The sequence below is a fragment of the Aptenodytes forsteri genome, unplaced genomic scaffold (genome assembly GCF_000699145.1).
Source record: "Aptenodytes forsteri isolate BGI_AS27 unplaced genomic scaffold, ASM69914v1 Scaffold142, whole genome shotgun sequence".
Classification (NCBI taxonomy): domain Eukaryota; kingdom Metazoa; phylum Chordata; class Aves; order Sphenisciformes; family Spheniscidae; genus Aptenodytes; species Aptenodytes forsteri.
The window spans coordinates 2,578,800-2,594,003 of record NW_008794598.1 but is presented as its reverse complement, the minus strand read 5'-3'; the positions used below and the strand labels follow the sequence as shown (position 1 = coordinate 2,594,003).

The following is a 15,204-nucleotide window of genomic DNA, read 5'->3' as shown; positions in this document are numbered from 1 at the left end:
GGCACTGCTTGTGAGCACAAGTCCAGAGCAGCCAGTGGCTCTGTAAAGCAGGACAGTGGCAGCAGCTCATCACAAATGCATCCCGACGTGCGCTGCTGCGTCCTGTGCCAGGGGCGGCCGGGGCCGAGCACTGACCTCGCACAGCGTGGGCGCCCGGCACGGCTAACGAAGGCTGAACGCAGACCCTGGATGCAGATCCTGATCTGACTCTGCTTCCCATCTCCCTGTTCCAGGCAGGGCTGCGCCGTGGCCGGTGCTCAGCACCATTTGCTGTTACCAGAGTCCATCCTGGCCCCGGCCGCTGAGCCAGCGGAGCGGCTGCGGAGCCCAGCACGCCTTGGGACGGCTGCAACTCTGGGAATTTTTTTTTTCTCGAGCAGGAAGCCGAAGCATTTCCTCCTCCAGCCGCAGCTAATGCTTGCAGAGCGGGTTTTGCAATCCCATAGGTTTCTGTTCTCGGGGCGGGGAGGTGCCTCTCGCCACCTTGCAGCTCGGCGTTTGTTTGCTCGTATTTTTTTGCATCTGTCAGTGTTTCGCTGCCAGCCCCGACAGGTCCCAGCGACAGGGTGGTTTTTGGCAGCGCTAACACCTCCGTCCATGCGCAGCCCTTCCGCGTGGTGCTGCCTGCTTGGCGCCGGCAAGGTAGGAGGCTGGCGGCTGCCTGCCAAGGGGTATGTCCTGCGGCCGGCTTTTTTCCCCGTGCGCTGCCAGGCGAGGACGGATAAACGCCGGGGCTTGGTGGCAGGGCTGGCGGAGGCCAGTGGCCCCCGGGGTGACCCATGTGCTTCCCCCCAACAGCAGCGCTGCTGGAGATGCAGAGCACCCCCAACTACCTCTGGAGCACCGAGGACCTCCTGGGCCAGGGCGCCACGGCCTGCGTCTACAAAGCTCGCTTCAAGGTGAGCAGGGGTGGGGTGGGGGGGGGCAGCCACCCCAAAGCCACGGTGCCCCCATGCCCCCCTGCCCTCCTGCCCTGTGGCACGAGGATGCCCGTGCTCCCCTCTGCCTGCCCTCCCGGGAGCTCCCCGGCGGCAGCCGGCAGCGTCGGGGGCTGCTTTGGGTTTTATTTTCATTTTTCATTTGGCTCCTTCCCCCCGGGCACCAGCTCAGGTCTGTGGGTCGAGGGCAGCTTTCAGGGTGCTCACAGCAGGGTCCCGCTCGCCGGCTGCCGGCGCTCCCGTGCATCGCGGGGGGAAGAAGCTGTTTTCGGGGGAATGCCCAGAGGCTTTGAAAACCCCGTCCTTGGCAATTTGCATATTTCATGCAAACACTTGCCAGGGTTGGAATAGAGACTCTCTGCCTCGCCGGCCTTTGAAGTTTATTGAGCAAGCTGTCTCTGCACGGCGCAGGGCAGGAGAGGCGGCTTCAAGGATGGTTTGAAAACAGCCCCATCCCGCAGAGAGCAGGCAGGGAGCTGCCAGCCTCAGCTCCAGCTATAAACTTTTTTATGAAGCTGAATAAACATGCTGCCATGTAGCACATGGGCTTCGGGGACAGGAAGCAAAGGGAGGTGAATAACATCAGTGTGCTTTTGCAGTCGAGAAAACGAAGGCTGTAGGATGCCTGTTCAGAAAACACGTTATACTGTCAGCATAGTTTGCATCTCGAGTGGGATGTGGGAGCAGTACCGGAGCTGATAGAGCTGCTTAGGACGTGGATGGCGTCACCTCCCATTTCCTTTTTCTCTTTTTTCTCTTTTACCAGAAATCAGGGGAGCTGGTTGCTGTGAAGGTCTTTAATAACGCCAGCTACCACCGGCCCCAGGAGGTCCAGATGAGAGAGTTCGAGATGCTGAGGAAGCTGAACCATAAAAACATTGTCAAATTATTTGCTGTGGAGGAGATGGTAAGCGGGACCTCAGCCCGGGAATCTGCTGTGCCGACTGGGCCAGTAAGGTGGGGGAGCTGGTCTGAGCTGCGGGAGGGGAGCGGTGGTCCCGGGCTGCCTTCTCCTCCCACCTCCCTCCAGCTCTGCACCAAGCCTCAGCCCAGCCCTTCGGCACTGGTGGCACTGGGTCACTGGGCTGGAGCATGGACGTGACCTGCTCTTGTCCCCTGGCCAGGCACGTGGCACAGTGGGGACGTTCTCCAGCACTGGTTTGTTCGAGCAGGAAAAACCCAGGGACCCACTAACCAAGGGGAGGGGACCTGGTCCTGCCTGGGGTGGGGACAGGCCGCTGGCTGGGACATGAGGCCAGCCGAGCCCTCATGGCTGCTCCCCACCGCAGGGCAGCAGCAAGCAGAAGGTGCTGGTGATGGAGTACTGCTCGAGCGGCAGCTTGCTGAACGTGCTGGAAGACCCGGCGAACGCCTTCGGCTTGGCCGAGTCAGAGTTCCTCATTGTGCTGCAATGCGTGGGTGAGTGCGGGGGTCCCTGTGCCCCCGGCCCGGGACGGGCAGCTGCCTGCCATCGCGAGCACAGCCTGGGGCTGAGAAGCTGCGGGCTGGGGAGCTCGCGGTGCTGGTGGGACCCTGGGGGCACCAACCCTGGGCTATGGACGTGAGGGCTGGGGTGAGCAGTCAGAAATTGCACCCCCGAACGGGGTGGGTTTGTGAGCTCTGCGTTCGGGGGTAGCCTGAGGGTTTCTCCTTGCAGACCTGCTCTGGGAAGCAGCTGTGGGAACAGGCTGTGCCCCACGATGAAGAAGCACGAGGGCAGTGCCCTACCGTGGGCTCGCTCATCCTCTCCATTCCCCCAGTCACAGTGGTCCCCATTTAAGTGCAGCCAGCCCTGGGGCTTGTCCCCTCTCTGGCCCTTCTCACATTCCTACGTTTAAACAAAACCCGCTGGAGCAAACTGCTCCAGCCCCGCGCACGAACGCTGCCTTCCCCCCTTGTGCCCAGTGGCAGGGATGAACCACCTCCGCGAGAACGGCGTTGTCCACAGGGACATCAAACCCGGGAACATCATGCGGCTGATGGGGGAGGATGGGCAGAGCATCTATAAGCTGACAGATTTTGGGGCCGCCCGAGAGCTGGATGATGATGAAAAGTTTGTGTCTGTCTACGGGACGGAGGAGTATCTCGTGAGTACAGCGTGTCGCCGGTCTGGTGGCCCCTGGAAGTTCTGGGGGAAGCTGGTCCCCATCCCTCCATCCAACGGCTGGGCAACTTGTAGAGAGCAGCAGTGGCTTGGAGAGCCCAACCTCAAAGGGGCCACATTTTTTTGAAGAGGGGGGGCTCAGCATTTTTGTTGTAGAGTTACAGGTGATGTTTTGTTTGGAGGGTCCAGCAGTAGAAGAGGCCAACGCGAGCAGTCGGTTTTCAATCCCAGCGCCCAAGGCTTGATGCCCGCTGCAAACCCGTTGGACGCGTTGGCAGTGCTGCTCTCTGCTTCATCCCTGCAGCACCCAGACATGTATGAGCGAGCGGTCCTGCGCAAGCCGCAGCAGAAGGCGTACGGCGTCACCGTCGACCTCTGGAGCATCGGCGTCACCTTCTACCACGCTGCCACCGGCAGCCTCCCCTTCATCCCCTTCGGGGGACCTCGCAGGAACAAGGAGATCATGTAGGCACCGCATCCAGGTGGGAGGGCTGGGTGCTGCTGCGTGGGGAAGTGGGACCGTGGCTGGCGGCCCTGGGGGCTGCAGGACAACCTTGGTGCGTGCCAGCAGCACTGTGTGACTGTGAGCTGTAGTTTACTGCTCGCTTAATCCTATATAGCCTAGAAAGCCCTGAAATGTAGCCCGTGGCTGATTCCATACTCTCTGCGCTATGGGGAGTGTGCATGCGTAGCGTGGTAAAGGATCTGTGCCCCATTTACCACGTTTGCCCTCAAAATACATCCTTGTGACTTTGTGGCTAAACAGCTGGAAGAGGAGGCAGGGTTCGTGTTTGCTTGAAACTTTTTGACTGTTTCTTGAAGTATTTTCCCCCTGTGCGTTTTATTTCTTTTTATGAATCCTACCTTTCCCAGCCCACCCGTGCTCTGCCCCTTCCCTCTTTGCTGAACCTGAGGGACGTAGTGCCCAAACAGAGGTCACTTGGCTCGTTTCACCTGCGAGCAATTTCCTTTCAACAGGTATAAAATTACCACCGAGAAGCCTCCCGGAGCCATCGCGGGGGTCCAGAGGCAGGAGAACGGGAGCATCGAGTGGAGCTACGAGCTGCCCGTCACCTGCCGGCTCTCTGCGTGAGTGTCCCTTGCCGGGCTCGGCTCCTGCTGGGGGTCTCCTGTCCTGGCATCATGGCTAGAGAGGGCATCCCACCTCAGACAGCGCGGGAGGTTTTAGCGAGGCAGACGAGCTTTTCATCTGCAAATGTCGCAGCTCTCAGACCAGGTCTTTGCTTTACAGCTGGGAAAAGGGGGTGCAAGACAGGGCAGTGGCTCCGTCGGTACAGGAGCTCAGCCACAGGAGCGGGGCTGCACCTCTCCCCGGCCCCACGGGTCACCACGTTTAAGGCTCAGGGTTATGCCAGTCTGTGCAAACACCTCTTCTGCTGCTGCTGCAGGGGGCTGAAGGACCAGCTGATACCCATTTTGGCTAACATCCTGGAGGCGGATCAGGAGAAATGCTGGGGATTCGACCAGTTTTTTGCAGAAACCAATGACATTTTGCACAGGATCGTGGTCGACGTCTTCTCCCTGCAGCAGGCTTCCTCACATCGCATCTACATCCACTCCTACAACACGTAAGGATGCCAAGGCCGTGTTAAGAGCGAATTTGGGAATTGAGCTCAGGAGCCTCAGCCCCTCGTTTCAGTAGGTGAACCTGGGGGGAGCACCCGTTCCCCTTGCGCTGCAGTTAAACCAGGTTAAAACAGACCAGGTTAAAACAAACCAGGCTCAAACCAGCCTTTGCTGGGGAGTGCACTAACCAGGAGCTGTCGGCTCCTGGCATGGCACACGGAGAGCCCTAGGGAGGTTGTCCAAGGAGCTCCGCTGACCTTGTGGGATATTTTGCTAGAAGAAAAGGGCGGCAGGCTGTTAAAGCGATGGAAGTCTGAGTGTTCGCCTCATTGCTTATTCCCCCTCCATTCGTTTCTTTTTCATTTCAGTACCACCAAGTTTTTAGATGCTGTCTTCAAACAAACAAATATAGTCCCTCACCATCAAGAATATTTTTTTGAAGGTCATCTGTATGAGTTGGATCCTAATCTACAAGCTCATAATTTCTGCAAAACCACAGAGCACAACCCTCTGACCTTGCTGAGCTCCGCTGAGCAAGCAGAAGACGTGGTAGGAGTCAGATACAGAGACCGTGAGTACCGTTGGCTTGGACATGCATCATGGCACGCAGGGTGGGTGCCGTAAGAGAGATTTGCTTAGACTGTTATCCTAATAGACTCCAATGCACAGCAGGAGGTGGAGGGGTTACGGTGCTGGAGCAGGATTAGGAGGTTTCAGGGCAGTTTTCCCCTGCTGTGTGCTGTTGCTCCATGGCTGCCTGCCACACTGGGCTTTGCAGGCTGTTTGTGCCTTCGTCCGCGTTTCCAAAATATTTTGGAGAGCTGCACTAAGCCTCCAGCATCGCAGCTGCTCCTGTGCCTGAAATCCTGAGCGGCTCTGGGGTTTGCTTCGGCGGGTGTGAGATGTCCCTGTGGGTCCGCAGCTGCGGCTCGGGGGCTCCGGGCTGGCTCCCCAAAGCACTGTGACCACTGTCTGTCTTTCCAGCGGCACTTGAGTTTCCGAAGTTTGTCCCCAAGGTGGACGTGGTGGCCGACTGCAGCACAGCCAAGGTAGATGGGGGTGCCTGCGGAGCGGCTCTGGGGTTTGCTTCGGCGGGTGTGAGATGTCCCTGTGGGTCCGCAGCTGCGGCTCGGGGGCTCCGGGCTGGCTCCCCAAAGCACTGTGACCACTGTCTGTCTTTCCAGCGGCACTTGAGTTTCCGAAGTTTGTCCCCAAGGTGGACGTGGTGGCCGACTGCAGCACAGCCAAGGTAGATGGGGGTGCCTGCGCAGGGGGAGCCCCGGCTGCGGAGGTGCAGCCGCTGGCAGTGCCCTTTGCTTTGCAGAGCGCGGTGGCCGCCGTGCCAGACGCCGCGCGGATCGCCCCCCGGCTGCGGAGGTGCAGCCGCTGGCAGTGCCCTTTGCTTTGCAGAGCGCGGTGGCCGCCGTGCACCAGACGCTGCGGATCGCCCAGGCCCTGCGGCGCTGCCGGGAGCTGCTGGCGAGAGGTCTCCACTGGGTGATGTGAGTGCCGGAGCCACCACCGTTGCGGGCGGCGTGGGGGTGACCCGTCCCTTCCCAGCACCGAGAGCTTTGTGTGTTAGGAGTTAAACCGCTCAGGGTTTTCCAGCCTCTTCCAGACAGCGCAGGACCACCGGGTATCCTCACAGGGTACAGCACGATGGCCAGCGTGTGTCCCCGTACAAGGGACACTACGGGGGACACGTGTGCCAGGCTGCGAGGGGGCTGGACCCAGATGAGGACCTATAGGAAAGTACCACTCAGTGATGTGAGGATGCTCCTGTCCCCACTTGTTACTTTTAAGTCACTTTTTTTCAGTTCAGGAGATGCTGAGGAAAACAGCATCGTTACTACTATTATTATTATTACTATTAATATTATCATTGTGCATTTTCACTGTCCTACCCATTTCCCTTGGGGCAGGAGCTTCTTGTGCAGTGGCAGGAGTGTGCCCAGCGGGCAAAAGCCCCCCTGCCCGGGAGCTGCACCCAGTTTTATGTGCATCCAGCCCCCCATTTTCTCACGAGCAGCCAGAGGAGCCACCAGCTCCATCCTAACCCCCCGCCACACGTGGCCAGCCCTGGGATGGAGGTCGGGCTGCCCGGGAGCACGCGTTGGACGGGCTGTTTTCTCTCTCGGCAGTGGGAACCTGAAAACGGAGTGCTCGAGGATTTTGGAGCAGAGGAGAGGGGCTCTTTCAGTGCTCGCCTGCCTGCAGCTCACTGAGGTGAAGATCCGCGTGCTGTAAGTGTGGCTTTGCAGCCAGTGCCCTGAGGCTGCTGCAGATAAGATATGGGACTCTCAAAGGTGCCTGAATAATCAGAAATAAGTAAAATTCCAGGAATAAGCTGGTAGCTGGAAGGTAAGAGGCTTTTCCACTGTATGTGGAGGCTGCGGGAAATGAGCCACCCTGGCTGTTTCTCCTTCTTTGCTTCAGTTTCTAATGATCAGTCCATGGTTTCACAGGAGCCCAGAATTAGTCCTCGCTCCCTGGCTCCTGCTCCCGGGTTTTCAGACTGTTATAGCCCTCGAGCCGCAGAGTGAGTGCGAGGAGGAGGCAGGGCTGCTGCTGCTGCCCGCTCGTGGGAAAGGGAAAAAGAGCTGTTGCTGCCAGCAGAGTTAAAATAACGGGCAGGATGGCATCAGCAGCCGGGTCCCCTCCAGGGTCTGGCCAGCATCGCCGACCCCGCGCCCTGCAAACAGCCTTGGAGAGCCGAGCGTGGGGAGCATCAGGCAGTGCCGGGGAGGGCGGCTGGCAGCCCATCATGCTGCATTCCCACTGAGCCAGCATCCCGCCTGACCACACGGGCCGTGATGAGATGGCTTTTATTTCCATTGAAGAGGCTCCACTAATGGAGCATTCACCGGAGGCTGAACTACAGAGAAACCCTGGGCTGTCCTCGCTATCACCAGTGCACCCATTCCCACCCGCGCTGCCCCAGGGAAAGCTGAACCCATTTTATCTAAAGTAACCCACGGTTATTTTGCTTTTCTGTTTTGTTGTTGTTGTAGTGGAAAATTCTTTGCTGCTGCATTGCTGTTCTTTTATTCTTTTCAATTTAGCAAGTCTCTTAATTTCCATTTCATCTAAAAAGATAGGGACACACGGTTCCCATTGACTTCAGCCGGATTAGCACAGGGCTGTCGTGCCAAGAGCACTAATGCTGCAGCTGGATGCTGCTGGCTTATCCACCCCTTCCGACACGGCCTGGATCAGGCGTGTTTCTGCTATGCTGCAGCTGGATGCTGCTGGCTTATCCGACACGGCCTGGATCAGGCGTATTTCTGCAGACTCTGCCGGTGTCCACCGCTCAGCGTTACACTCTCATGCCAGCTGCAGGGAGGCAGACAGCATCTAATCTGGCGGAAAGCCAATCCATATGAAGCTAACAATTTTGGAACAAATTGGACACAACAGGGCGAGTTTTTACCGGATCAGCACTTTGCATCTTGTGGCTCAGATCCGGTACCCTGAACGCAGAGTTATTGCCCAAGCAAACCACCGCCCGGCTCCCCCAGGGGCTGTGACGCTGCCTCCACCACGGGATGGATTTTCTTTGCCCACGCGACGGCTGCCTCTGGCTTATATTCTGCTTAAGGAATATTCATTTTCTGACTTTCTTCAGGTGCGAGGCTGTTTCTGCAGGCAGCGGGGTGCCGGCTCTGAAGGACGTGGCCATGGTGAAGACAAGGCTGCAAAGGGTGAGCCCCCGCAGGCGGCTCCGTGCGGGGCCGGGGAGCATCCGCAGCCGCAGGCAGCATTCGGAGCAGCCGGCCCCAACCTCTCCTCCTCATCCGCAGGTCGCCGAGGAGCTCTCTCAGTGCTCCCACAACATCTTTGACTTTCAAGGGGCTCTGGATGGCATTCTGTCTGAACTGGTGAAGCACAGGCAGCAAGTGCATGAAGACAAAAGGTTTGTAGCGCCAGCTTTACCGCAATCCCTGCCAAGGCTTTGCTGTTCTCAGCTGGATTGAGCAGACACCGCTGCGTGCTCCCAAACAGCCATGCACAGCCCCTCACTGCAAACAGCTTTTAACAGCCCTGTGCCCGCACATGTAATACCGCGCGGTGTCCCTATACACAGGCACGGGTAGCAGCAGTGTCCCCTAGTTACAGTGTGTTCGGATTTCACGCCAAAGTGCTAATTTCACCCCAGCCTCATACCCTTCCTCTTGCGGGGCCTCACGCCTCCTTCCCTGTCCCGCTTTCAGCATCCGACAGATCGAGTGCTGCCTGGAGAAGATGCAGCTGATCCACAAGCAGTTCAAGAAGGCCAGGACGTGTCTGCGTAAGTGTCGGGGACGGCGGCCCCGGGGGCTGCAGCAGGAACATCCCTGCGCTGGCCTGGTGGAAAAATGAATTATTTCAGTTTGCCGGGGTCAGCAGTTATTTCTGTGCCACGACAATAGTCCCAGGGCCCGCAGCCCTGAGAAGCCCCTTGAGTGATCTCTGTGTGTCGTGAAATTGCCCATTTATTGGGTTATTAACACAAAAACGCGTGGAGTGCATTCTGGCAGGTGACCGGTGTCTTTCCTCCCCAGGGCTGGGCTACAATGAGGAACAAATACACAAGCTGGATAAGTAAGTCCCACCACCTCCCCTTCCTAGGACCTGCCCCATGCTGCGGCCAGGCAGGTGTTTGGTGTTTCTGATTGAATCCTAAGGGGATGTTAAAATGTTCCTGGGTCACTAACGTTGAGAGAGGGCACCTATGAGCGGCTTCTGTGATGGTTCATCGACGCAGGACCTTTCACAGCAAAGTTTTCAAGCTACAAGCTATTTCAGACGAAGATGTGAGAACACCTCTGCAGACCTGGGAACAGGGAGTTGCTGTTGGGCCAAATCCCTGTGTGGGACTGTGGGGAATAAGCACATTTCAGGCTATTGCTCCCACTTACTCAGTTTGTGGCCATTTATTTGCTGAGATGCTGATTTAGGAAGTGTCCATGTTTTCATATCTGCTTAACTTTCAGTGTGAGTAAAGTGTCTGATGGCTTTTGTACCTTTAAAAATCCTCCTTTCAGTTTCCACTGAAACCAGGGGAATTTAACACGGGCAAGAAATAAAATGCACACTTCACTACCAGGGAGGGTGAAATTTAACAAGTAGCTCCTTTATCTTAAGTAATCTTCAGGCTAACCGTGGACATTTGCCTCAAACTCCGAGGCAAAGACTTCTCAGAAGTGCCCCGGGGTGGGGATGACAGCCCAGCTGGGTGTCCCCGCCTGGGTCCCCCTGGGCCCCGAAACCTCCCTCTCCTCTTCATCATAATTAGGTTTTGTTTTCTCTATAACACTGATGCAAAATTCATTACTGAGCATCCAGTCCCTCTTTCTGCATTTGGGAGCCAGCTTTAGGTCTCCTGCCACATGAACTGTGATGTTAATTTTCATACGTTTAAGGAAATAACTGTGTTCTCTCTTCTTTTCTGGTTTTAGGGTGAATTTAGGGCATCTGGCCAGGAAGGTTCTGTTGATTTTCCAGGACGACTGTGTCCAGCGGTACCAGGAGGCCCTGGCCCTCCACGGCAGCAGGATGAGGTACCAGCCCCTGCCCGGCCTTCTCCCAGGGTTTTGGGGCTCTGGCTTTCGGACCCCAGCGGGGATGGGAGAGGGGACTTGCCAGTAACCCTCCAACGACCAGGGCTTCTGAATGCTCTCTGCTATTGATCGAGTGTTGGGATGCGGATGGAGATGATGTTGTTGGTAACTGGTGCTGAGGGACTGGTAAAGGGGTAATAAGACCTTAAAGCAGCAGCTCTGTGTGACTGCTAGAAATCCTGCTGCGTACGCTGGTTCTTATCCCATGCCATGTATTTCTGCCCTGTTTTAAGTTTGTTTTTTCTTTTAAAAAAGCCCCCTAAACTTGCAGCTTGAGTTCAAGCAGCTGGTTTCCTCGCCCTCTGACAAGGAGAGGTTATTTTATCAGGACAAAATTGCTATTGAGACAAAGGGATCTACTTATTAGGAATGATTTTCTCTTAAATGGTGTTTGGGGAATAAAGCAAGGAGCAAATTGCCTTGCAGTGATTGAGCACAATCCGCTGCCTATCACAGCGGCAAAGAGCAGGGGTGAGGGGGAGGCAGTTAAAGGAAGATGATCTTGCAGAAATTGGATTTTTATGGCGCGGTTGCTTTTACAGAGCAGCATCCATTCCCCTGGGCTGCCAGTGCGGGCGGAAGGAGAATGATTTTCTATAATGCCTTAGAATTAAACCCGGCTTTTGACCTGGTCCCTGTTTCTGATGTGGAGTAGCCCTGCATAGGATTTCCAATGTGGGGGATTTTTAGGCTAGAAGTTTGTCTCAGGTGCTCAGGAATGCCCCAGGAGCAGTGGAGAGTGTCTCCCCTGCCCCTGCCCTGCCCTCTCCCCTTTCCCGCCTCAGCTTGTGCAGCTGGGGGTTTCCACGCTGCAAACCCTCGCCCGCGGGCAGGTTTCACTTCAGGGACAGAAGCTGTTGCCCACAGTCACCTCCCGCTGCGTCCCATCGCGGGGGAGTGAAATCTCCCCTTGGCTTCAGCGGGAATTTTGTCTCAGGGTGAGATTCCTCTCTGGGTGTAGAACCCTACAAAATCCGTGCAGCGCAGGAGCCCCGTCTGCACTAAAGCAGGGCTTTTACCTTTGCTCAAGGGAGGAAAAAAGCTTCTTTGTGGTTTTCTGGAGTATTTTTGTATCTGTTTTTCTGTCCTTAGGGAGAAGGCATCATGAGTCACAACTGGATATTTTTAATTTATTGTTACTTCATTTTTAATTGTCCTGTTTTGAGTTTCTTCCTGCTAGCAGAGAGGCTTTGTGGTGTGGTGGCTGTTTTTCTGGGGACTGGAGGTGGACCGTTCACCTTAAATATTCTTTCCTTTCTTTTTTTTAAAGCCAAACCAAACCTTTTTTTATACAACTCACAGCACGCCTGCCGGGTGCGTGGCACCTCCGCCCCGGGGCCCCTCGCCCTGGCAGGAGCAGGGCAGTCAGTCCCCCAAAAAATCCCAGGAGGATTTACTCCCGGGGCTGGGGCAGAGCAGAGGGGCCGCTGGTCACACCGTCCTGGCCCAGCTCAGCCCCCACGGCAGAGCCCACCGAGACGCCGCATGTTTAGGGCTGTGGTGTCAATAGTGCTGCCTGCAGAGAGACTGGCCCAAGGATGTGCTCGATGGGGGAACTTCTCTGGTCTTCACACGCTTCAGATGTGAAAGGAGAGCACGCAGAAAGACGTGCAAAACCAGGAGCCTTTTTGAGTAGATGCTCAGTCCTCCACGGGGCACAGAGGACCGGCCTGTGCAGCACTTACGGCAGAAGTGATGGGCTTGAGCTGTCTCTCATACAAGTAACACTTTCCCTAATTAATTTGCCGTTAGTGTTGTTTGGCTAACCTGGCCTACAGTGGCTATTAGCAGAGCTGCAGCCATAGTTACAACACTGTTGTGACTCATTTGCTTCCCTTCAGGATTTTAACTTTGATCCAGAAAGGTTTGCAGAAAGCAATACAGAATTTTTTTAAAAAAATTAAATTATAACCATCCACACTGCTGCTGAACATTGACTAGGAACTTTGCCATCGTTTTTCTTTCTAGGAAAGTTTGTGAGATAAAGAAGCATTTGAAGAAGCTCAGCAACCGCATCAGTGCCTGCAGCGTGGAGACGATGGAGTGCCAGGACTGCCTGCAGAGTGTAGGTGCCCGGGGATGCTGCTGCACAGCCTCTCCTTGCTTCCAGATAACGCTGCTGCTCCCCTCTCCCAGCACCCACCGTGTGCATGAGTGCATAAGTAGGGAAACACCGGAGTATTTTTAAACAACTCGCTGCAGTTCTTTGTGGGTGATCCACACCGGAGATCTTGCTTTCCCCCGCTGCGCAGAGCAAGGAATGGGTAAACCTTTGGCAGTGGCACCCCTGGTCCCGAGGACTGCCCGGCACGGGGGAATCTGTGCCCAGTAAACAGGAATTGCGGTAGCAGAAAAATGATGCTTCACCTCCAGGTCTCACGGTGGACTGTCTGACAAGCTGCAGCACAGCCATCTGGTAGATGCCCTGGTCCTTTGGTTATTTTATTTTGTTTGTTCTGAAGAAGTTGATGTGCTGGGTGTGACTACGTAGGCGTAATTTCCCCGAGTGTTTTGTCCCACTCTTGTCCCAGGGCTAGGCATGCCGCACTCGCAGGGCTGCAGAGAGGGCCCAGGCAGTGCAGCACCCGGGGGTCAGACCACCGCAAACAGCCCGCTGCCTGCTGGGGGCTGCCAAGTCTCCTCATCTCTGCAGGCTCTGGACAGGTTTCTCCAGACAGAGAAACAGAGTTTGGCCCCGGTTCCTCCCACGCCTTCACCCATCCATCTGAGCCAGGCACGCCAGGAGATGGCTTTCCGGTGAGTCTTTTGGAAGAGGGTTTTGCAGACAGCCCGGTTTCCCGGGGAGAAGCAGGACCTCCCGCTGCTCATCCTCCGCACGAGCAACAGAGCGAGCGTTGGGGCGAGGGCTCTGTGTCTGCAGGGCTGGGACAGTCTGCGTTAAGCCCTTCACCGCTGCGCGCGCCGTGGCCCTGCCGGGTGCGATCCCCCCCTCGGTGACCCGTGGGGCGTCCCTGCCAGCTCAGCCAGCCCTTCTGCAGGAGGTGCTCCCGTGGGGAGCAGGAGGCTGAGCAGCACGGGGGTAAGGGGCTGGTTGTATCCCTGGCAGGATGCAGGAGCTCCTGGAGCAGATGAGGTCAGTAACTTGTGATCTCCAGTTCAACAACAGCATCATCGAGCGGTGAGTAAGAGCGCCCAGAGACGCTGTTCCCAGCAGTGATTCCTGCCCCTAGCACCTGGACGTGCCTGTGCTGCCCTGGGAAGGGGCGGTGGGTCTGGGTGGGCTCCCTGGGAGTCCATGAATGAGCTCCGGCGTGGGGGAGCCGTGCCTGGTGCCTAGCACAACCACAGCTACTCATGGGCTGGTTCACATGGGGATTTTAACGGCACCAAGTTTACATCATGATCTGGCAGCAGAAGGGAGTTTATCTTTCTTGGGAGTTTAAGCATGATCTTCTGCAAATGCTATGTCATGTCTACACCCTCTTTCCAGCCTTTTTCCTGTGCTGCTCAGCACTGGCAGCTGCTGACTGCAGTGGAGAAGTGGATGCTTTCCGTTTCTGGATGAAACTCTGTGCAAAACCCAGCAATCGTGCTGCTGACAAACCCCCCTGGGTTTCTTCCTCTCCAACTTTTTTTTGAGGATCTTAATGCAAATCAACAATTCGAATATGCATATCAAAATGTCAAAGAGTTTCAGATCAGATTTTAAAAGAAAAAAAGAAATCCGTGATTCACCCCAGCCCTGTTTTTATAGGACCAACTGTGTTGTTGCAGCATGTCCACTGTGAATAAGGGGATAAGAAAGGTGTGGTACGCTTTCGATATGAAGAGCTTATCCCAAAAGGCACAGGAACAAGCCCAGAGATTGGTGCCCAGCCCAAATTGTAGTTTGGGACTGCATGAGCCCGGGCGATCCCTCTCTAGCCTAAAGCCTTTGGTTTTGTTCCTGCAGGTTAAGTGGGGCTGCCCCCACTCCCGGTATTTGAGAGATGTGGTGAATTTGCAGCTGCTGAAGCAAACTGCTTTCCACAGCAGAGAGCAGTTACAGCACTTTGGGTCCAGAGCGACGGAGACGTTTGATGTTCGTGTTTGTTTGAGGAGCTCTCTGTGTCCTACCTCTCCGCGCCAGCACTTTTGCACAGTTCACCAGCATTAGCTTTGAGTGGCTTGCAAGCCTTGAGCCTTTGAAACTTTGACCAGAAAATTGGGTGGGGTTTTTTTTTCCTTTTAAAAAGTGCTTGAAGGACTTCATATTTTTCTGGCTTCTCTGTATCACCATGTCGGATGATGAAGAGGAAGAGGCTAGACAGATAAATTATCTTTTGCCATCTTACTCATTTAGAGATTACTCCCACTTTTTATGTACTTCTGCTTCCTGAGGCTTCGTGGAGTGGAGCAGGAGCCCAGAGCAGGAGGGATGCTGTACCTGATGGATGAGACACCAGATCCAGCCAGGATGGCTCCAGTGCTCTGCCTGGGAGGCGACAGCATGGGGAAGGCTGGAGCCACAGACCTCTGCCCGCGGGCGCTGCAGCCTCTCCTCCTGCTCCAAGGCTTCACCTCCAGCCCAGCCCTGTGTTTGGGTTGCTGAGGGGTTTGGGAATGGGAAGCCGAGGAAGGCTTCTCTTTTTTGGTACGTTTCTATAAATGTAACTGAGTTCTGTGTTTATGCACGTGGAGGTGTGTGCCTTCTCCAAACAACCCTGTACTGAACCTACAACTCCATCCACTGAACCTGGGGGTGCTACTAAATGCCAAGGCAAAATCTCAGACAAAAGGGCTCCCACGAGCCCTCTCCAGACACAACTCTGCAAGAGAAAGCAGGGGTATTTCTTTTTCTTTTAGGTGAAAGATGAAAAGAAATCCTAAGCAGTCACAATTGCCATTAACGTGCAGGGTGAAAGGATGCATTCATCTGTGGAGGTGACAGCAGCCGGGGTGGCAGAGCTGGGACGGGGACAGGAGGGACCAGATCAGGTGCTCTGTGGGGCTGGCTGTGAGCGTTTGGAGCTGC

The 15,204-nt window shown here is 55.7% G+C and overlaps 1 protein-coding gene across 1 annotated transcript; it reads left to right on the top strand.

Moving 5' to 3' along the window:
• Positions 1 to 812: 812 nt before the first annotated feature.
• IKBKE (inhibitor of kappa light polypeptide gene enhancer in B-cells, kinase epsilon) lies at positions 813 to 14,217 on the top strand. Its single transcript, XM_009272765.1, has 20 exons — positions 813 to 899; positions 1,705 to 1,845; positions 2,228 to 2,357; positions 2,844 to 3,025; positions 3,347 to 3,507; positions 4,021 to 4,131; positions 4,452 to 4,631; positions 4,998 to 5,200; positions 5,614 to 5,678; positions 6,040 to 6,131; positions 6,771 to 6,872; positions 8,255 to 8,330; positions 8,430 to 8,542; positions 8,841 to 8,917; positions 9,171 to 9,210; positions 10,068 to 10,169; positions 12,198 to 12,294; positions 12,883 to 12,986; positions 13,297 to 13,368; positions 14,143 to 14,217. Exons 1-20 carry the CDS (start codon positions 813 to 815, stop codon positions 14,174 to 14,176), a joined length of 2,169 nt encoding a protein of 722 aa, XP_009271040.1. The 3' UTR covers positions 14,177 to 14,217.
• Positions 14,218 to 15,204: the final 987 nt, after the last annotated feature.